Source organism: Mycteria americana, chromosome 6 (genome assembly GCF_035582795.1).
Source record: "Mycteria americana isolate JAX WOST 10 ecotype Jacksonville Zoo and Gardens chromosome 6, USCA_MyAme_1.0, whole genome shotgun sequence".
NCBI classification, from domain to species: domain Eukaryota; kingdom Metazoa; phylum Chordata; class Aves; order Ciconiiformes; family Ciconiidae; genus Mycteria; species Mycteria americana.
The window spans coordinates 68,066,986-68,091,084 of NC_134370.1; the positions used below are offsets into that span (position 1 = coordinate 68,066,986).

The 24,099-nt window shown below is 36.1% G+C and overlaps 1 protein-coding gene across 5 annotated transcripts in view; it reads right to left on the reverse strand.

Annotated features, from left to right (window-relative positions):
• The window catches only part of DENND4A (DENN domain containing 4A), a 57,870-nt gene that overhangs the window by 29,929 nt on the left and 3,842 nt on the right, over positions 1-24,099 (reverse strand). For all 5 annotated transcript variants that reach the window (XM_075506374.1, XM_075506376.1, XM_075506372.1 and 2 more), the window contains exons 2-9: positions 18,416-18,501; positions 11,932-12,261; positions 11,074-11,323; positions 9,398-9,467; positions 7,379-7,548; positions 6,438-6,679; positions 4,073-4,139; positions 516-574 (exon numbers count right to left, since the gene is read on the reverse strand). In XM_075506374.1, coding sequence (XP_075362489.1) covers positions 516-574; positions 4,073-4,139; positions 6,438-6,679; positions 7,379-7,548; positions 9,398-9,467; positions 11,074-11,323; positions 11,932-12,239 — 1,166 coding nt within the window. In that variant the 5' untranslated portion in view covers positions 12,240-12,261; positions 18,416-18,501. The remainder of the gene's footprint in view (positions 1-515; positions 575-4,072; positions 4,140-6,437; positions 6,680-7,378; positions 7,549-9,397; positions 9,468-11,073; positions 11,324-11,931; positions 12,262-18,415; positions 18,502-24,099) is intronic.

Below are 24,099 nucleotides of genomic sequence, written 5' to 3' on the forward strand. Positions count from 1 at the left end.
ATGCTTCACTGTTCAGTGAAAAATGGTTACTTCTCAATAGTAACCATGATTCCTTGAGACTCTTCAATCACTCTAGACTATGTCCAGGACATGTGCGTGATGATTTTTCTTTTTGAGAAGCAATTTACAGGGAGACAACATGGATTTCTTTAGTCGTTCTCCTGCACTGAGACATGAAAGTTAAGACAGTCACAGAACTCCTTCAATTATCTTGCAATACAAAAGCTGCACTATCTTGGGAATCCAGGTACCAACTTCCTAGGAAAGGGAACTAACAATCTATATTCTGCCTCAAGAACCACTAAAATTATGTGGAAAAGTCAGATATTGTTAATTAAGTATGTATCCTTGTCAGGGCACAGGTCTAATCACATAAATAAACTTCAGATACCTTGTCTGGTGACTTTTGTAGCTAGTGTAAGTTAGTTTGCACAATTACAACTCAAAGTACCAAATCTTTTCCACAATGTAAATCAGAATACATTTCACAATTAAACAGAAGATACTGTACTTGCCTCAGTGGAAGGGGTGACGATACAGGTTGGCTAAGAATCAGGTTATCATGTGGAGATAGCTGGAAAAATATTTTAAAATACATTCTTTTTATTCTGAACTTTAGAAATATTTATTAGAAATTACACAACTACAACAAAGAACACCTAAAAATAAAATTTAAACTAAGTTGAACCTTATATATCCCAGTTGTACAGCACTGTAAGAAGTGGTGTGCAATACTATGCATCAGTATCTTTTAGTAAAAACTAGGCAAAGCACAATCTTCCTTTCTTGGTCAGAACTGAATACATTGCATATTCATAAAGAGGAATTTAAACTAGCTAATATTGCAAAAAATTGAATATATTAACTGCTAGAAAATGAAGCCTTCTGTATTTTAAGGGAAGTGAGGACCCATAGTTCATATACAGCTTTCAGGGGTCGGGGGGGGGGGGGGGGGATTCTTTTTGGATTTAGGGGGAAAGAGATAGATAAAATGCATGAAGGGGAGAGATGGCAGATCATAATGTAAAGTAATATTTTCTTTGGAAGACATGAGAATTAGGCTCTTCGCTGGTAGAAATGGCTCAGCTGAGCTTTGATAGAATCTTTAAAATTTGCATTAGTTGAAGATCCAAGACAAAGATCTTATTAATTCACATTTCTTTCTTACAGTGATATGACATCAAGAGAAATCATTCATATATTCAGCATGAATAGGAGGATTCAAATGAGTACAAGAATACAGATACACAATCTATTTAAGAATACAGATACACAGTTGATTTAAGAATACAGATACCCAATCGATTTATCAAAGCTCAACTGACCTTTTCAGCTGTAGTAAATCCAAGGTAACAAGATACCAGTTAGCTTAATCCTTCCTGCTAAGTGGTCATGCATTTTCTATCTATTGTATAAAAGCACACATACAAGTAGCAGTAGTAATTCAGTAAGTCACAGTAACTTGTACAACTAAGCTGCAAGTTCAGACAACTTTTAGTAACATTTCATTTTTGAGTATGTTTCACCTTAGACCCCACTGCAGATGACCAAACAATAGAAGTCAGAAGAGCAGATGAATTGACAATACAAATGTTGAAGCACTGAGTCACCTAACAGTGTGCCTGGACAGCCACACAAAACATACGACATTAACAAGAGTCTATGCAATACTGCTTCCTTGCATATTTCACATAACAGAGCTTTTGAAGGCTGATGCTACATTTAGCTTCAATGACAAATGAGGATGGCCACACCACTCTACATGCTAGATTTGTCTTCAAGTAAGTCACCTTGTGACAACCACCATCCTTAGCTTGTTCAGTGAAAGAATTCAGAGACCCCATTTTTTCAGCCTGAGGTAACCTTCATAAACTACCCTCAGAAAGGAAGCATGAGCCTAATGTCCTATGACTTTTGTGTTTCAGCAAAACCAGATAAACACAATCAAGCATCTATTCAAAGAGCATGTCTCCCTTAGGCAGAAGGGGCACTTATTGCTCCCATTCTTCAGAGGGAGAAACGTATTACTCGATGTGCTCTTGAAGTTTGCAGGTTGTGAATACATCGTTAGAACAGGAACATCTGGTAATAAGGGGATGTAGGACATGGAGAACGGAGTCTAGCAGATTTCAGATCAGAAACAACCTATCAACAATGGCAGCTGGAAAGTGGCAATTGGGAACATTCCTGAATGTTTTACTAATGGCTATAATTTCTTTGAAACTTAAAAGTCAGGCACATGTCATGTTCTCTCTCACTTGTAACAGATGCTAAGAACGATCTAAGAATGGGTTACACATCCAGACTGGCATACATGTAGTTACTAAAACATATCAGGTCTCATTTTCAGAAAGCATATAGGCACTTGCAAGACATTGCACAGCAACACATATTCAGAAGGATTTGCTATACTAATTAGCAAAAGACTACCATGTTTTACATTAACAAGCTTCAGAGAGAAATTACTATTTCTTCAATTAAATGGACTCCTAAAAACTTGTAATTTTCAAGAATACAGGCATTTCCCACACTATTTTTGGGAATACATCCTAGATACAGTCACCTGCGATTTTATTCAGTGAAGTATCAAACACGACTCAAAAGACCCCAAAAGCAGCTTGAAGTACTTATTCATAGACCTTAACTACCACTGCCTACTTTAAAAGCAGTCGGTTCTCCATCTGTGCTATCAGCTACTAAAGTTGTACTAACTTGACACATAGCGCATTTTGAAAATAAGGTGTAACAGATATAATTTCACATCGCTTACATCTAGGTCCTCAGACTTTGTTCTGGGATATACACCCACGTACACTTTGACAGAGCTCCCTAAAAATTCAGACTAAAAAATTTGAATGTTTCTCTCTAAACTCACTTATAGTTCTCTGTAAATGTGTGTTTAGTGTTCCCTAGCACAAATATTTTATTGAATGTGAATACAAGAAAAACCCCAAGATGTAAAAATACTGGATTTTGAATTGAACTTTATAACACAAGTGATGGAAGTGTCAGATACAGTTTCAGTATAACTGTTCTCCAACCCCTTTTCAGTAATAGCAATAAATGTCACTTCTTTAGAATATCCAAGTACACTGAGGAGGATCTTTAATATTCAATACATTCTATAAAGACAGAACTCAAGATTGTATTTACTCTGAAAGACTTCACTAGCATATGGGCTACTACATTAAGACTGAAAACTGAACAGGGCTCTCCGTATTTTATTTCATACAAGTAGTAACAGAGAGTAACATAATTTTGTAACAACTTGTTCAAAACCACAGGATTGGTAGAATAACTACAACCGGAATAGAGACTTATTTTCTGAGCCATAAAATTTTAACATGTCTCTACACATTTTGCCTCTTAGGAGGGGGGAAAAAAAAAAAAAAAGATTTAATAACACTTCACTTAAGAAGTCTTTGAGATAGGGATTTCCTCTCTCCTACCAACAGCGACATGGGTGAAATTTCAAATAAGAGGTAACCTAATCCTAGCAATTATACAATTTCACTCACACACAGTAAAATATGCTAGGTCTTGCAGGTAGGACAGAATAAGGGTCACATTTGATAAAGTGTGCCTCTGTTGAATGTGCGTGGCTCTTGCAGTTTTCAGTAAGAGCTATCCATTATGTAGAGGACAGCATGAAGCCCCTTGGGAAAACGGGTAATCATGAATATACTCTTCACATCTGGTTTTAATTTTATTTATTTTACACTCAGCCTTCATACAGTAGCAAGAATAAAACAGTTCAAAAGCTATTGCAAAAGTCAAACCAGATGCCGACTCTGAGTAGTTTTTCATTAATTTCCATATACTCTGAAAAAAAGAAATTAAGTTCTAAGCTCACTAAACAGCATCTTGTAATATCTCATTAAAGTCCTTAACTAAACTGGAAACAAAAGTGAGAAATCCGTAAAAATCAAGTGTATGAATTTAGGAAAAAAAAAAAAATCCTGAACAACAAAAAAATTTAAACATAGAAGTTACATATTCCATTTACTAACCTGTTCAACAGCTGTTTTTTCTTCACTTAAGACATAGCTATTAAGAAGAAATTTACACTTACCTGAACTAGAATTCTTGGCCTCTGAGGGGATGGAAAAGGAACTTTATGCATGAAATGGGAAATGTGTCTAGAGGAAAAGAAAAATACTAATTTAGTAGAAATTATAAGCTTAAACCACTTTACCTCAAGACAAAACTACTGCCAGTAAGAGAAATTATTATATAAAAATGGCACATACTTATTCAGAAGTCAGAGAACAAAAATACCCAGCCCCCAAATCCTACAGGGATATTCTGCCCTTGAAAACCTATTTTTCTACTAGTGACAACCAAAATGGCAGGCCAGATTATCTTTCAGACTACAAGCTTGATTTGCGAGACTGAAAAATTACAAGGAGCTTTTTTTTTTTTTAATAAATTTCTAAAGTAGAAATATTGATGTTTGAGTATTACAATACCATTTTACAATCCTGCTTCTGAGACTGGCTTCAAATAGCACTATACCTCAGAGACTAGCACTGGTTATTTGCAAAAAAACATTCACAGCTGAGTATCAAGGAGAGTGATTAAGTTCATCCATTTTCTTCACATCCATTTTCTTCACTTCCAAATACAGAATGTTATGTAAGATTTCTGATGAAAAAAGTGTTAAAGTTTTTCCATATACTACAAATACAGAAAAATGTTTTTAAAATTTGAATAAGTTCTCAGTTTTATAAATTGACTAAACTTACAAAAGTTCTAAAAGTGTAGGAGTTCTACATAATACACACTTTCACATTAAAAGAAACTGCATGCAATCAGTAGAAACTCAGGAAGAAACAGGTAATCCACCATAAACTGCATGCTACAGCACATACTTTACTGTGATTTCTGCAACCTTTACCATTATGATGACGCAGACAACCACCAAATTTTGAAGAAATTCAGAGAAACCCACAAATAAGCATTGATTTATATAGAAGACTCATTTTACATGTTTCTGATTCAAAGCTATATATTTCATACATATATTTCAATGTAGCTGCATATTATGCCATTAGATGTATGCAAAAAGCCCCATTTTTACTGTGTTTTTAATTTTTTGTACTTATGCTAGGCTTAACTTTTTGTTGCAGTTCTATAAGCACATAACTGGCATCAACCAGAAGCAGTCTTGTGCCTCCTCTTTGCTACTCCTCAATTGACCTCCCTGTGTCAGCACCAATGTCTGTGCAGCCACATGGCAATGAGAATTGGAAAGGAATCAGGCTGACAACAGATCTGGGGTTTTGTCTTTATTACCAGTGTATGAAGATGGTGGCAGAAATATGGAACATACAGCAAACATCAAGTGAAAGGCCTGCTGCTTGCAGAAGCAGGACTTACTGAAAATGTTCAAATAATCATGTATGGCACAGACAACCTTCATCATCATTAAAACAGCTGAAGAAACTAGGCTAGATACTATATTAACTTCCATGCAAGATAGTGTAGCTGTATTTAAATTATCCACAGTAAATTGACCAATCAGTTTACAAATCAGAGAAATCAGAATAAGCAAATAAATCTGTAAAATCAAAATTAATAAAACATTTATTATATTTACTTCTCATCTTATTCATTCCCAAAACTCAAAACCCAAACATAGTTCTCAGCTTAAAAAAAAAAAACAAACTCATTATTGGAAGTTTACACTATCAGAATTTTAAAACAAGTTTAGTAGATACAAAGTGCAATAATGAAGTGGATAAACAATCACAAAAAATGCTTAGTCCGCAAAGTCAAAGTCTCATAAAACTTAATATTGAAGTTTAATCAGAAAAAAGACTGATGTGTAATAAAATAAAAAAGCAAATACTGCATTTGAAATCTGATGCATTAAAAAGTTACATTAGCCTAGAAATGTTAAATGGTATTACATATGAATTACAGATATCAACCACTTCTTGGATGTAAGGATTTCCTCTGCATTTTAAAATGTGAAAGCCTTTATGTAAGAAGGAAATTAAGTTTATTTATGACAAATAGAGGAGGATTACTAGTGCAAAAAATTCAATCTGCTTTATTATCTCTCATTACACAACAAATAGGCATTTGAAAAAATGGAAAACTACATATTTCATTCTCCTAACTTAATGTATGCAACATTAAGAAAGGATTTATAATCTTGCTCCTCCTAATCACTATGCTAAAGGATGCAAAGCTAATTAAAAAAGCCTTTCAGAGATACCTTTGCAGGCACTTAAATCACAAATAAAAATCTAGGCTTTTTCAGGAAGTAGATAAAGATACATTTAATCAGTGGAGAAATGTGCCTAATCTAGTGTAACCATTATATTTAATGTTTGATGACTAAAGCTGAAAGGATATTATAGGAAACTTCGGAGTAAAAAAAGAGCTCTCATCAACTGAAGTTAATGTTACGAATTTTTGAAATTACTTACTTCTCAATGGGTAGGACATGTGGACCAGAAATGGAGTAACGATACAGAAAGGTAAGAAACTTCTTGAAAGCATCAAAGAAAGGCCAGTGAGAAAGCAGACAGATGCATTTGTTTGTTTGAACTGTTCTGCATGTGTCTGACTTCCCCTCAACAGCAGCTGCTAATCCCAGTTGAGATTTTTGTTTCTCTGTGAGATTCTCTTCAGGATACAGTTCATAAAACTGAATAGCAGCACCATATACCTGCAAACAACATAGTTGATTTGAAGTCAATAAATCTGCCTCAATCTTCAGAGCAATCTAACAAACCCCAAACATGCAAGGAAAATCAAGTCTATGTTACTGTTTGAAAAGTTATATTAATGCACCATCTTTTGAAGCAATCTATTCCGGAATATTCTTATGGCTGTGAAAATCCAGACTGTCTATTATTTATTTAAAACACTTAATGTCATATGAGAAAGAGTAATTTATGAAACAATTTAAGTGAGAGAAAAATAATGATTATACAGAGTACAACTACAGTCAACTGCTCCTACAATTGCCTTTAAAGCTATTTTAGGAATCCTTTATATGCAACTCAAAGCAGTATTCCTCTGACATCCAATTTACTTTTTAGAACAAGTATATACATGCAAGGTTGTTTCCATGCTTGCAATAAAAATAGTATACTTGCATGTATATGCAGTCAGAGTTTTTATAGCTCTCTAGTTTGAAAGGCTAACATGATTGGAAAGCAAAGGAGTACAGGTGTTTACAATCAACAGTCCAGTAGCAAAATAAATGCAAGTCACTCCTTAAAGTAGTCTTTGAATTAAGCCCAAACAAATAGATTCAAATTTGCCTATGAAAATACGCATTATCGTCATCCTGAAAAGATAAGCAACCAATATTTTAACTTAAATTATTAACAATGATTTTTTTTTTAAGCTTTCAAAATACCTTTTCTGCAGAAGCTCCAGTTAGTACAAATGTAGAAAAAACTGGGAGAGGGTATTTACTGTTAGATGGCCAACATTCAATCGTTGCACCCATAGGTAGACAAAAAAGAGGCACAGATTCTGGTAATGGGAATGATTCATAATCTTCTTCGGGATATCTGCATATTAAATCTATAAAGGCAATTTGTAAAGAGCCAGTTACGTAAGGAATAGCAGAAACATATTTGTAATAGCTCATTCCATAAAAACATGCCCAGAAAAATTGTGTATGAGCATACACTAACTTCAGAAGATCAGTAAAGGAAAGTTGTAAATAATCAGGCATAGCAAATAGCTGGAAAGGGGCATAGCGAATAGCTGGAAAGGGGCATAGCGAATAGCTGGAAAGGGGCATAGCGAATAGCTGGAAAGGGGCATAGCGAATAGCTGGAAAGGGGCATAGCGAATAGCTGGAAAGGGGCATAGCGAATAGCTGGAAAGGGGCATAGCGAATAGCTGGAAAGGGGCATAGGAAATAGCTGGAAAGGGGCATAGCAAATAGCTGGAAAGGGGCATAGCAAATAGCTGGAAAGGGGCAGCATGCTTCCCAAGGCCTAAGGAGAAATCACCCGACTAAAACATTGGACTGAAGTCCTACTTACTATTCTAGGAACTACTCATAACTAATTTATCTTTTTCTGTTTGCAGGTTGTGTGCATCTCAGCTATTATTATAATAGTTCACATTCATCACTAGTATGAATAAAGATTTAAAATTTAGTTCAAAAAATGGTAACCTGAATAATTGAGAAATAAGACTGATGTTTTCAATTATGAAAGCAATTAACTCTTGCCAACAAAAGTTTCCTGAAAAATCTGATAATATGTTAGATATTAGATAGATTTTTTTTTTTTTTAATATCAATAGAATCGAACCAATGAATTATGCTGGTCCACCTCAACTGAGGATTCAGCTAATATGCTACCAGACTAACATTAATTTTAAACATAGATGTAAAACATGAAGTTCTGAAGCAGAGGCTCTTAACATAGAGGTCTTCAATTACATCATACAGCTGTAGCAATCTACCCTTTCTTATTGCCAACCCAGGGGACTCCAAACTGAGAATGAATATCGCATGAAGGGATTTAGGATTTCTCTGCATTAAAGAACACAATCACTACACACTCTTTTCTAATAGACAGTGAAATATTAATAAGCAATAAAAACTGGTAATCAAGAAGGGCAGTGGGTTTTTTTCCCCTCCCCAAGAAGCAAAATTTCAGGCAAGCTACTACCAGATGTGAGGCCTTTTAACATTTTTATTTATTTATAAAATTATTGTCCACCTTTTAGTTAGTTCTAAACTACTGTTGTTTACAGAGAGCTGCATCTCAAAGGGATATAAGCGAATTAAAGCTTAAGTCTGAATCATGCTCATGACCTGTACTCAAATAAAATCAGGGGTTTAAAAAAAAGAAAAAGAAAAACCAACACATTCAATCAGAGCCATAGCAAATCTAATTCTGTCTTATAAATAAAACAACAAAATAAAGATGATACACAATCCAAAAATACTTAAAGAGATCAATGCCACTGAAGTTCAGGGCACTGTGGAAGTCTGCAGTATTCTTCAAAAGGTTTCTTAAAGAAAGTGATCATGAAAATGCATCAAATAATTTTTGTGATATTTTCTTCTGCGTATATATATATACATACATATACACACACACATCCTTAAGAGACAGTTATCAGCAACAAAAACAAAGGTGGAAGACACACAGGTTTGTAGAAACCTACCAAAACACAACTAGGCTTCCAATTAAAAGCAAATTTTAAAACAAAATAGTCATGATACATAATTCTAAGGTTTATTTCAGGACATTATTTTAAAAGAATTCTTCAGGGAAAGATTCCCTTTTGGATAATGCCAAGACAGTGTCTTTGTCAAATAATTCTTTGATTAAAAAGTGTATTACATTACATATAAGCCTGTACATCCTGAATTGAAGCTAAAAAAAGCTAAATAGTAGTTACATACCAGCTTTATATGATATCGTGTTGGTTTTTGCCACAGACTTTTTATAACATAAATACACTGCTGAGCCCCACTGTAAAACAAAAGAAATTATTGGATTACCTGAAGAAGTATAACAAAAGGACATAACAGAAGAGTGGAGGAAAACCTCTTCCTTGTTTACAAAGAACCATAATCTACACACAAATACACAGAGCATTAAGATATAGGAGTTTTGGCCTGCTACACTATCCTTTCTGACAATGGCCACAAACAGATAACTGAAAGAAAAGTACTGTGTTAGCTCTGAGCTAACCAATCCGTGGCAGGCATCAGCCTGACCTCTAAAACAGAACTGGTTTATAGACTGAAGCACGACATCTATAAATTCTTCTCTAAAGCATTTGTTAACATAACTACAGAGTTTTAAGTACAATTTTCATCCATATAAATATTTAAACCTTTCTCCATTTTGTTAAACTTCTGGCTTAAATGTGTATATAGACAGATATACATACATGCACACAATTATGTATATACACACATACACACAGAGTGCAATGTTTCTGTTATTAACTACATTTGTATATTACTTTAACTTAATACTTAACAATTTTCTTTTGTGCCTGCATTTTTATTTTAATCATGCTAATCTTTAAGCCCGATTCCTTATGCCATCTGTGATTTCATAATCTGTGAAACAATGCGGCATAATGTCATAGTATTTGCAGCTTCTAAACAATAATTTCCTTTCTGGCATTGTTAATGGTTTTAAATATTTTTTTAAGTTCTCAGTTTCTGGACATGAGAATAAAGAACATGGAAAGCCACAGAATGGAAAAGACCGGCACCCTTTAAGGGCACTCAAAGCTTCTAGGGATGGGAGAAAGATATAGCAGTTTCCATAAGACAGCACTCCCATAACCCAGTAAATACAGGGACTGGTAGAACTGAAAAATCCATTTGTTAATGTCTACAGACATTTATTTAAAAACAAGTACAGATCAATTCCCATGATCTTTTTTGCATGATACTACTCACATATGCAGTCAGCATGCCCACCAGCATGCTGACTTTTGAGGATCCCACAAAAGCAAGCATATAGGGCTGCAGATTCAACTAGGAGACACCTAAATATTAAGGTCTGCAAAACAAAGTGCTGTGATGCCTGTGTATTTTAGCAGGTCTAGCTTTGGAACTATATTAAGCATTTAAACAGGCTTACAGTTAACAGCATCCAACATTGCTCACATGCAACTTTCTTCAGAGAAACAGTTTGTGAAACTACTGAGGAGAATGACACTTATGAAATAGCGTTGTAGGTAATGGGAGAGTTTAAAAACAAAACAGAAGGTGGTTGTTAGATATAGAATTCCCATCACAACGGTAAAATCAGTGTCAGAAACTGCCTCGCCTGTAAAACCTCCAGTTATACAAATGGTGACACAACAGGTTCTAAGGACTAATCCAAAGCTGCTGAAGTCAGCACTAAAAAGACCTTTTTGGAAGTCTTGGAGCAAATGACTTTGTTACAAGCAGGAACAAAGAAATGCAATCCTCCAACTCTTCCAAAATTTGATAAGCACTCTCCAAAGAGAAATAAAAATTTTTCACCAGGTACTCTGAGAACCATCGCAAATACTCCACAAACATTATATCATTGAATATCAAGTGTTCAAAATCCAGATTTTGAATCTTACCATACTATTATTAAGATTCTTGTCAACCTTGCAGAATGTATGTGGAGGGGTTTCTCCTTTACTTGGTATGATTATACATATATCCGTAACAGCCAACATGTTTTGTGTCATGTTTTCGGATGCTCTTCGGTAAGTGATGTACACTCTTTGTGATGAGGCACCACCACTAATATTAGCAGGCCGACCATATGGAGTAGTTTGAATTATTTCACAACCTTGCTTTACTCTTTCTTTCCCATCATATAAAACCCTAGTTAAAATGGGATGAACAAAAGTCAGAAGGCACATAATTTTTTTTAATACTTTGAATACTAATACTATGCTAAGAATTATAACTGAATAGTACTAGTTTAACAGGAGCTCTTGTCTCATCTCTGATCAAAACATTTTTACTGACAAGTTCGGGTCACATTATATCAAGTTGCATTCTAACAGAAAAGCTTCGTGATGAAACTATACTAGTTTTCCTCACGTATAATTACTTTTAAGTGTTTTGTTTACTGCAAAATAGTGTTATTTTCAATTCCATTAAAGATTCATTGCCTGATCCCAAGAACATCATACAACTTGCCTCTTTTCAATCTGTATTAAATAGGTTAAGCATCTTATCTCAACCAAAATATATACATTGAAAATTATAAATAGCTTTGAAAACTCCATAATGCAAAGGATTACCCTTGTCACTAAAATCCACTCAGCATGTACTTTTCCTACCATACTGGGTTACAGTATGCTCAAGTCAAGAAATATCTTCCTGTTTAGCGTTTTGCCTTATATTAAAAGGTATGGTATTTCAAGAAACCTCACTAGTCAAATAAAACTGCCAAAATAACTTACTGGAACAGAAAAACCACTCACCCCAAATCAGTAAGTGGGGGCTTATCCCTTCCTCGGCGATAACAAAGGTATATTTGCGGTCCTACAAGACTGCCATTATTAAGATCTGCAGACAGTCCCGAGGGAGTAACATCTATGCATTTATATCCCTGAGGAACTTCCTCCCCCAGAGATTTATTAATTACTGTTACATCTGTAATAGGTTCTTTTGGTTTAGCGATTTTATGGCAAGCATCATTGAAGTGGATTTCTTCCTCTAGTGGTTTTGAAATATCTGTTAATCCTGCGACAACAAAGTAGTCAGCAACACGAGCCCCTTTGTCTTCCATCTTCCATTACAAGATGTTATAACTGGTGAGAAAGAAATATATATCAGTATTTTAAAATGAAATTATAAGGTATCAGAAATGATAAAATTATGTTTATTTTTAGGAACAGAAAATTTGCAGTAATATAAATGAAAACACAATAGAAGAATACAAAAGAAAGAGAGAGATCCATCATCAGATCATGTAACATTTTTTGTTTGTAATCATGATCTTTCCAATTTGGAATTCTGAGCCACAATCATGAGAGCTAATTGTTAAATCTTGGAATGGAAAACCCAAGTGGCCTCTTTTTGTTAACTTACACACTAGAGTAGCTGAACCAACAGGAATAGCAACAGCAAAATACTGTGCAAAGTTTTGCAAACAGTTCACTACCTAAAGCTCATGGCTGAGCCAAAAAAGTAGTTCTCATGTATTTTGCATACAGTCTATTACTGCACTCTATTCACCATGACAATGGATCTTCTAAGGCACGATCTGCAATTAATTTGCTTCCTGAATATTAAACATACATGCAAAGGCTGTCTTGATTATTCTAAAGATACAACTACAATATTTGCAGCCATCTCACCCTGTGGGATTTTACATCAGATACCAAGGCCAGATCTTTTTGGAGTATTTTTGCAGGCTAAAAGTTGATACCATTTTATTTCATAGTGGTTTGGGCCTCAGATCCTTGATATGCAACCCATCCGTAGCCAGCAATATACCAGCTTTTATACAAGACATTTAAACCAAGTCAATTTCAATGGACTACAGACCACTGTGAAACAAAAACATTCAAGACCACATGAAGTTTTTCGTAATGAAAAGGAATACAGTCTTGCTGTTCCAGCCAAATTGTGTTGGGAAATTACATTCTTTCTTCCTGGAACATATTGATAAAAAAATTCTTTACATATGAATTCTTTCTGTATAGTGGATTTTTGCAGTGTTTGCTACCAATGTTGTAAATTAAACTCAGCAGAGGACCAAGTAATAGCTGTAGGATGAAAAGATGGCCTTGCAAACAATGCAGTGCACTGCATATCAGGAGATTCAGTTTCCTCTTTGTCAGAGACTCTTGAATACCTTTGCAAGTTACTTAAATCCCATGTCTTATTTAATAGCTTGATTTTGCAAATAAAGAAAATACTTTCTGCTCTTTCATGGAACATTGATAAATGGGCTAAAAATGTTTATCTAGGTCACCCATATGTGCTGGAACCTTGCTAAAGTAGCTTCAGGAAGTTTACTGTCATCAAGTTCCAGACTTTTTAAACCAGACAAGCTATTTAAGACTCTTTTGTTGAATTAATTTTGTTTGGGTGTAAAATTTTATTGCAAGAGAAACTGTGACAACAGAGGAGTTTCAAGAGCTTGCTAACATTCAGCAACTCAGCAAACAGAATTTAAAACAGTTTGAATGGTTGGTACAAGACTTCAGTTTTCATGCCACTTTTATTCCAGTTGCATTATCTGCCTTTATTTTTTGCTCTAGGTAGCAAATATTAAAACCTTATCAAACTCCATACCATCATGATTCTTGGATTTTACCAACAAATCTTCGTTAAAACAAACAAAATAAATTTGGACATTTCTCACTGGTAATTAGGGAAATTATGTCCTGAGTTGATACTGTGCATTTAATCAAATTGTTACGAGCTGACCTCAGATTTCCAGCACCAGTCCCTGCTCAAGAAGGAAGAATGTCAGCCTGTGCCTGATCACCACTATCAACCTCATCCACCAGTGCAAGAAAGGTAATTCCATCTTGCTGCTCTTATTTTGTAGGTTGTATTTTGCTGGAGTAACTGGCTTGACTAGCTTCTAAAGTCACAAGGAAACGAGTAACAGTTTTCATTTTAAGGTTATTTACACTATTCAAGAAAACACCAAGAAAAACTCCCAAACTATCCAACCTTTCTTTCTTTCTATATGATTAATAGGCAATATGGGACACTGTAGAACACATGATTACTGGGAAACGATCATCAACATATAGCAGTGTAACAGTTTGTAAATAACTGTTCAGCTTGTTTTCTGAGAAGAAAGAATGCAGTTACAAAACTAAACTCAATTTAACCTAAATTCAGTTATTTCAAAAACATCTGGAATATGTTACTCAGTTAGCAGTATACGAGAGTAATAACTACAAACGCAAACTTCTCCTTGAGTGATATATCCAGACACACAAATTCAACAACTGCATATGCTGCCTATTATTTCACTGTACATCTGGCTTCAGCAAATCCAGAATAGGCTGGCAACAAATGCATGGAGAGATAAAGAAGTTTCATAAAGTATCTTTAAACTCCAACGTAAGACCAAACACTAACATCTCTTAGCTAACACGACTGAAGTTCTAAATATTTTGTAACATTTACAATTCTCTGTAAAACTTGACTATGCTATACTACGTTTTACCTATCATGAAAACTTTCTATCTTTATCAACCAGCACTCACTGTAAACCGATGGATAAGCTGTAACAGCTTTTTAAAGCTACAATACACTGGGCAAGCATTTGCTCTTAAGTTAAAAAAATATATATATACATATATATACACACACATCAGAGTATAAGCAGTTGCTTTTAAAAAGTATCATTTGAAAAATGCATCAAGGAATGTAGAAAGAAAAAAATGAATACTTCATAACATAGATCAGAAAAGAGCTATGGTCAAAGACTGCTCAGAAGATAGAGGGGAATACATATATATAAAAATGTAAACCCCCAAATATTCCTCAAGAACTGCTGAGGAAGAAAGGGCTGACTAAGTAAAAGCTATCAACCAAGCAATTTAAACTCAATGCTTACCCCATCATGAGCTCTGGCGAAAAAGTTTTCCATTAAAAGACTTGAGAAGAGAGAAGGTAGACTGGCTAAGTCTTGCACTGTTGTGTATGAAAAACGCCCCGTAACCACAGGCTCAGTACAGAGCAGCAGAAACACTACAAAACTGAACTTTGCCTTAAAGATTCTGAGTTTGAAAAATATTAAGTTTTGTTCCTTTGCTCATTAGCATTATTTCACAAAACCACACCAATTTCTGGAGTGCTGCAGAATGCCTTTTAAGTTGAAAAGCAAACAATATTTTAGTAACCAAAATTTATACAAACTATGACTGTTAAAATTGCAAGTAAGCCTTATAACTTCAGTATATTAGCAGCACACTATTCCAGTTTAATTAGCCAAAACCAAATATATATATACACATTATACTGAAGAATCAAACCTATCTCACAATTTAAGCCTCACTATTAATTATTTCATATTAAGTTTATACCAAAAATCTTAAATTCAAACACTCATTTATTCCCAAAAGCACTTTCAAGAAAAACTGGGACAAGCTCTCCTCATTTAGAGCCAGTTAAAATTAGAATCCCCTACATACAAACACCTGCTATTACATAAATTTGCTTCCTAAGGTTATAGCACGTAATACACAAGTCAGCAAGACTTTCATAATTTAATGCAGCTTTTGCAGAAGGGAGAAAAAAAAGGCCTAGCTGATGATGCATCATCCCTTCAGATCTTTACCTTCTGATACAAAGGCTTGCAGCTAAAAATGGGATAAAATGCAGAAGACATCAGAACAATTCAGTGTATTTTATTCAAGCCAAGTCAGACTTTACTAGAGCTACTGTGATACTCAAATTTTCAACATCTGTTTACTGTGAGGGCAGATTTAGGCAAACTTTATGTTAATAGACCCCCAAAAGAAGGTATACAATGTGAGCTAATTCAGTGACAAATAATCATTCTGTGAAAAGCAATTTCACATAAACTGATGAATCTGAATAATTTCTGTAGAAACTCTTACCATGAAGGTATTCCAAAGCATGTTATAATTATATACATCACACAGTACTGCAAGTCAACTTCCAGGAAACAAACAAACAAAAAAACCCACAAAAAACCCCCACACAACAGAAACAAAGTCACACTGCACAAGAGTGTTGCTTGAAGCAGCAGGTCTCAGGTGAAATTCAACAACATTAACAGTGCCACACTGAGAAGCAGCTTCTCTACACTTCCATCATCTAGGGATGAAAGGCTGCGCTTCGAAGACAATGCCATGGGATCATGAACATAACCTCTTACAAAAGCCCCTGGAAACAAGTGCAATATATGGTCTTGGAGCCATCTCGTGACAATAATTTTTAATGGACTGCATATAATTAATACCACTATAAACTAAACACCGTAAAAATCAGTAAGAAACAAAATATCCTTGCAAAGAGCAAACTGACTTATCAGAACATACTAAAAACACACACAGACTTTGCAGGGCGTGTGGGAGAAAAGAGGGCTTTTTGCCATTTCTAAAAATATGGGAACAGGGGAACAATCAGATAATCCTGCCACAGATCCACAAACTATTAGCTTGATTACTTTGCTGAAAGACAAAGGGTAAACTCAGTTTCATTGTTTATTCAATTTTATTTTTTAATATCATTATATTTCTTCATAAACATTCAGGAAATCCTAATTAGTAATTTTCACTGTCTAACTGTCACCACTGTCATAATTCATAGCTGCTAGCATTTTAACAAGCGTTCAAAAGAGATTAATCTGAAAAATTAGCTTTGTGATCTAACACTATAGATCTATTGCTAGTGTTAAAAGAGAACCAGTCTGCTGCAAAGTGCACAACAATCTGCTATTACAAGAAAGATGATCAGGAGGTTTACAGGAGTTCCATATGGCTGACCCTTTTGTGATAAAATATCGGTGGGACTTAAATCTAACCCTCAATTCAGAAAGCAGACCATATATGCTAACTTATTTTGCTTCCAACAAAGTATTTTTCTATTTGCTATAAGCTATCAGCAACTCTCATATAGAAAGCAAACAAAAACTGAAAGGCATGATTTTATACCAGCTCACATATTTTGAGATAAAGCAACTAAATCAGTGTCCAAGCTTTTTGAACAGATCACAATTTTCATTCAAATACTATGATGGAAGTACACATTAGCTTTTTCCTTACCACATGACCAGAACTAATGCAGATGTGCCATATATTCCATATGTGCAGCAGCAACAGGCATGATGCTTCATGAAGTACAGAGTTTACTATAGATGCGCTATACCATTTCCAAGGAAAAAAATACTGATATAATTCATACAACCTGCTCCCACCCACAGACTTTTGTAGAGGTAACTTGTAACTGGGCTGCAGACCAGAAGAACTGCTCCAGGCAGTGCCAGCTTCTTTCCAAGAGCCAGCTTTCCCAGATACCAAAAAGGGTTTACTTATATGTTTTTTGCATGTGCAAAAGATACAAGACCTGTGAAAGATAGCAGTAAGGACCATCCGACTCCATTAGCACAGTTTCACCAGTCCACCTCTGGCAGACGCAAACACAACAACTGCTTTGTAATCTTTTAATCTGCCTTGTCTTCATTCCCATTCCTTCCTGCATTTTCCTTTGATAATATTAAATCCCTTATTAATTTGAGTTCCTTATTAGGTCCATTAGCTGTCTAAAGCAGGTGACATTTTACTTTGTTAGCCTGACTCCAAAGAGATGTTCTGTTTGTAAACAAGGAACAAATGTCTCCTAGTGTAGGCTGGAAACCAGTGCAGGGCTCTGCAACACACCTTTTTTAAAACAGTTCAAAGCTTTATTAAAAATGGTGGGTGTTTTTTAAAGCATTCATCATATAATCACATTCCAAGAACTTCCTTCCTTTGAAGGCACATGAAGAATAGATGAATAGACAGACAGATCAGTGACCAATTTTTAAAAATTGCCAGTAAAGTTCCAACAGCCCCTAGCATTTCAGTCTTGTATGTGTATTGCTGCATTATCCTGTTGAAGTATAATGCCAACACACAGAAATGTGGCGGCTAGTCATGCAAGAGCAAAATGAAGTTAACTGGATCAGTCAGTCCTGCTATGGCTACTCAGAACCATTTCTCAGGCATGACACTGCACAAATCACATGAGAGCTCAACAGCCTAGAGAACATGTGAATAACTGCAGTTACCCAGGGAAAAACCTTCACCCCATCCCTGTATTTCCAAAGTTGCCTGACAAAAGTGACAGACAAGCCTTTTTTCCCCAGTATTTTCTTCATAGCAAGCAAACAATCCTGGGAACAAAGCAGAAGCACCTCAAATATCACAGGAATTCTCTCAAGTCAGAACACGAGCCTTTTGAAAACTCTTTCAATGTGTTCCCTACCTTTTCATCAGGGCATTGCTTCTACACTTTGCCTCTCTTGTTGTTAGCCAGGCTTTAACACAGACTTCTTGTTAAAGTTTCATTCCCTGTAGAAACAGTAAAAACAAAAATCAAACAATGTACATATTTGTTGAAACTTACACTTACTGCACACTCCACTGCACCAGTCACATTAAATGAACGTTGTGAATTGTTGTAGGACTCGCTTGCTAAGACAAGGTTACTTGTCACTTAACTATTAAAAAAGAGTATGAAACCAGATTTTAAACTTAAGAAACAAAATATGAAGTTTTATGCTGCACTGATATTTTAAGAATGTAAACAACATTTAATGCTTTAAAAAACCAAAATAAATCAAAGAACAGTTGAGCCAGCCACTTCAAATTATTTCAACTCTTCCACTATTTTCTGATAAATACCTTCCACGTCTATTCACAAGTGTTTGCCAGCTACAAAAGTGCTCTTTTAGCTCAATAACCTTTCAAAGTCTACTTCAAAACATTGCTCCTCTTTGCAAGATTCTGATATTTAAGCAGATCCTTCTTACTCCACAATCAGCAATACACATGTACTCTTCTATCTGGCCACCTGAATCCAATTCCCCATTCTTGCAGCTAGTGTTACAGTCGTCTTGCCATTTACTGTCACAATTCACTGTTTTTCTTCAGATATAGTAAACACTAGTATGACCACTTTTAAACATTGGTATGATCACAGACAGCTTGAGCTTGTGTTCTACACCGAGGCATGTGCAAGCCAGGCAGCCTGTGCTACATTTAAGCATTTTGAAGCAACAGCTTTCCACCACAGGACTGAGGAGAATACCTCACTGGAGACACTCTCAGACTTCAATCTCCCAGAACAACTCATTAGTATCAGCAAGGCTGTAGTCAAAAATAAACTTTGTCTAAACAAGCCTTCTATTTGCCAAGACTTGGAGAACACTCTTAGAAGATTACCATGAGAAGACTTCAGAAAACAAAGTGTAACATAAGCAAGGCCGAGAAGAAACACATCTCAGGAGGGTTTATGCAAGCCATGAAAGATTTGCTTCCATTCCTGAAGTGGAAAAATTTGGGGAAAAAACCCTACACTACATCATCAGAATTATACTTTTGAGAGCACAAAGTTCAAGGTTCTGTTCATAACCCCAACATACAAGACAACTTATTTCAGATCACGCAGAAGCAATCAGCACTGTTAGTTCATTACTCTTACAGCAAGGAGCATGGGGTGTGACAGTCTAAAGAGCGAATCCAGCCGCTAGTGCAAGTCTTTCTAATCCATATGGCACTATGAACTAGTACCGGTTAAAGTTGGTTACTCTCCGGTAACTGACTTTGAACATTTTTACCCAAAACTGCAAAGATAGCATGCAGAAGTAGCACTACATGTTTCTGTTGATCGACCTGATCTGTAATATAAAGTTTCCAGGAGTGTCAGAAATGATCATTTTAGGGGTCACCTGCAGACCTCGAGCACAGCTGCAAAGAGTCTAAGAAATAAGCAGCATTAACACATGAATAACTTCCCCATGGACTCTTCAAAAACCATCTTTCCTAGTCAACTATCTAGAAAGACAATGAGGAGAGTTGAAGGAAAGAAAAAGAAAAATATACATTTATGCATCACAAGGAACACAGCGAGAACCGCTGCCAGTGTACTTGCACTCTATTTTGTAGTACTTGCAGCTTGTAGAACACATTTACAACTACTTTGTTGTCCTCCATCGATCAAGTAAAAGATCTACTTGTTCAAGAAACAAGGTGCAAAGGACTGACATTATTACCCCAATACAATGAGAACTTCTCATAGCATTTTTATTTTTCAGTAGGACATTGCCTATACTTTTTCTTCACATTTCCTACTACTACAGTTAAACAAATGACAGCAACAGAGAAAGTTGCTAACAATAAGGGCTAAAGTGATCAACTGCATTACTTTTTAGACTCTACTGCATACATCTGCACCCAGTAATGTTAGACAACGCAGTGATTCCCAAGAAGCCACTAGCCTCCACTAAGCTCCCTTTGGTGCTGCATCAGCAGTAGTATTAGTACTAAGAAACATATCTGCATATAAAAAAAAAACAAAACAAGAAAACCCTCAACATTGTTCTGCCCCTACAAGACTAGACCGGAATTGCTATCAAGTTTTTTGCAGGCCCATTCACAATCATCTGTACCAACTCATGGTTAACATACTCTCACTCAAACAGCAGAGGAGATAAATCAAGAGAGCTCAGAAAACTTGGCAACAAAGGATCTCTAAGAGGTGCCTGGGAAACAGAAAAGTGCTGGATAAGAGCGCAGGGACAGAACACAGGACTACGAGTTTGGGAGCAGAAAATAGGAATGCAGGCCAAGAACTGAGGGACAAGCAGATTTGTTCAGCAATGCCTAGGAAGAAAGAAAAATTAGGCTTAAATTCAGAGGCTAATCTAGATTCAGTGGGCAGTGAGCAGTCAGTGAGCAAGAACTAGCCATCTAGAGTATCAAAGCTTAGAGGAGGAAGCAGAATAACTGGCAGAGAGAAGGCAGGAAGGAACAGACTTCACCCTGAGGGAGAGATCAGGCATTTTCTACATCTTCTATGCTTTCCACCATCACTCACCAAGTCTTCCATTTGTTTGTGCTTCATTGTTGTTTTTAGTCTCAATAAAATAAAACCATTTACTAAGAGGGTCTAACAAGGTGTTCTGCTTAGGTGTTCATTACAGTTGTGCCACAGCAAAATCCCACAATATTCAACCCTGACTACAAAAATTCAAGAAAGTGATGTTCAAGTATCCCACGAGATTCATGACAGAGACAAATATTAACAAGGCCGGGTTTAAAACTTCCACTTTTTTCTAGATTACAGTATTTATGGCCAAAAAGCACAACCAAAGAATGGAAACAATTTCTGAAGTACAATTGTGTTTGTAGGAGGGATGCAGAAAACAATTTATAGCACATGAGGGGAAGGGAAGCCAAGGTAAGCACTGTAAAATGTAAATATTACTTCATCCAAAACACAGTTCAGGAGGGCAGCTAGTCCATGTTTTTTGTACAACTACTTATCAGACAACAACTTTTTAAAAGGAGAAGTCCCCCAAACAGAATGTTCTATTTTTCTTGGCACAGTAGATAAAGGCAAATGAAAGCAGCAAGTTTTCCAATATTGAGCTTCAAACCCAAAATCTGTCACTGAAAATGTCGAAGTGCATCAACCAAGACTGACAGAAGTGGCCTGCTTTCACCCAGCCATGTTTGGACACACATGCCAACCTCAGTTTAGTTTTGAAGCCATTCTCTACCCAAATTAAAATTTTGAATTCATGGTGTGGTTGAGGGAAAGACAGGTGGGAATTGTTTCTAACATTTTTTGCTGCATTTAAAAATACACTTTAATTGTGACTTAGAACATTTAACATTCTTTTTTTTTCCTCTGGCCAGCAAAAATGTCCTGTAAGGCAAGAAAACTGAACCCAGCCATGCTGCAAATTATAGACGCTGAGTGGCTGGCATGCATAGACTGCAACTGCAGGGCTGTAACTGCTGTTTGCAGATGATCTACACCACACTGGAAAGGTTTAATGGAGAGATAACACTGACTAATACCTCCCCTCATCTAGCAAATCTCTACATCCAGTTAAGCAAAATGTTCATCATCTACCCCACAGAAAAATAAGTGTGAATGTACTGCTACCAGTTCAGCTACAAATATATCTATCAACTGACACACACTGCTGTGACAGTTTCCTAGCTAGGTTAGCTGGCAAAGCAATATGAAGCTACATTAGGGTATCCCCCCGATAATCACAGTAAATTAGATGAAGTGCAACAATACACTAAGGGAACTACTGCTTCAGGATTCCAAAGCCAGCTCAAAATACCTCTTTAACATAGAACAGACATATCCTAAAAATCCTTCCACATCTTTTGGACCAAAATTATTAAATAACCACACCCTTAAAAGAAAGGCTGGAGCATACTGAGTCAGGGAGAGTCACCTTATGTGCTAAATATTACAAGAAAAGTACTCACAGAAGGGTTTGCCCCTGGCGCTCTACATAATGAAGTCTCACTGTCCTGAATAGGAGTTCAGCATACAAGGTAACTACGAAGTTGTACAATTTGTCAGAGCACTGCTCCTGTACTGGGATTTAACTGACAGCACTGTGCTTGAGCCTGATTACTTTTGCACTTGCAGGACCTGGACAGCATCACCTCTTTCACTGTAATTTTACAGTCAAAATACCATGCAGACAAACTTGCTGACATACAGAAGCTATCGAAGCTGGACCAGATCCTGATCTCAGTTGTAAAACTGAGAATAATTCCTTAAGCCCACAAGTTTCTTCTGAAGCTCAAGACAAAACCAAAATTCAAGAGTCCAGCCCATAGTCCCCTTCTCTTTGTTTGCACAACGCTTGCACGCAAAAACAGTGGGGGTGTCCTCTTGGGACTTCCTCATTTGCATATACGTACATACAACTTATACAACACACTTACTGCTTGTCCACTTTTATTTCAGATAGCTAAATTGAAATAATTTGATTATTTAGTATTAATGATTTTTTCTGACCCAAATTTAAAAAGTCAAAATTTAAAGTAAAAATTAAATAGTGAGGATATAATTGGCTAACTTACTTCTAACACTCCTCTTTACTCTTCGCATCCTATTTTTATACCATAGTTCCTTCTTCTTTCACTCCCCCCCCCCCCCGTTATTGCTTACTTCAATTTCACTCTATTTCAACCCCTACAGTAACCGTGTGTGTCTAATACATGAAAGTACACTTTGAAAAGGTAAAAATATGCCATTTAAAAGAGTAGGGCCAACACTTTCTGAAGTCTTTCGTTTCCACTCCTCCTCCACAATTTCCTCCTGGTACTGTTTCTGAGCTCTTTAGGGAACTACCAATGACTATTTCTGCATCATAGACTGCTACTAAAATGACTGCTATGGATCAAACCTCTCAGCATCACTGCTTCACATAGCCTTCACTGTACATTTTAATTTTGACTCTATAGTCTATGGGGGCACTTTATAAGCATACATACATCAGCAGAGTATTTCCAGATCAGTCATACACCAAGCTTCCAGCCTGAACTGAAGGATAGCAGAAAATATCCAAGGCTTATTATGCAATATAGCAAAGAACCTCATTCACTTGAAGTAATTACTTAGTCAGTACCACTGTTAGAAATAGCTGATTTTAAATCGTTGAACAGTGGTGATGCATTCACTGTTTATACATATTCATCTCCTACCTGTTAGCTATCCTCAATTAAAGCAAGGCATAACTGGCCTTAGCTTGCAGAGGATTTGCAAGGATTTGCTGCTTTTAGTATGGCATAAAATTTCTATCATGATTTGTGCTCGCAGTAGCAAATATTATTTATATACAGAATTGATATATAAGGGAACAGATGCAGGGCCTTTTCTGTGTTCTTGCCTAAGACCACCCAACAAGGCTACAGCAGAAGGATGAGGGACAATTACAACTCAGCCCTCTAAGCCACTAGCCTTGCTTTTTGCGCAAGCTCAACCTAAACTTTCTTCAAAGGTGCTAAATCTTTACAGGGTTTGGTCTGGGGGGAATTCTGAAGGGGGAGGCAGGCTGGGGTTCTTTTGGGGGGAGTGGGTGGGGGTTTTTTGTAGAGTCAGCATAAAAAAAAAATTGAAATTTCAATACA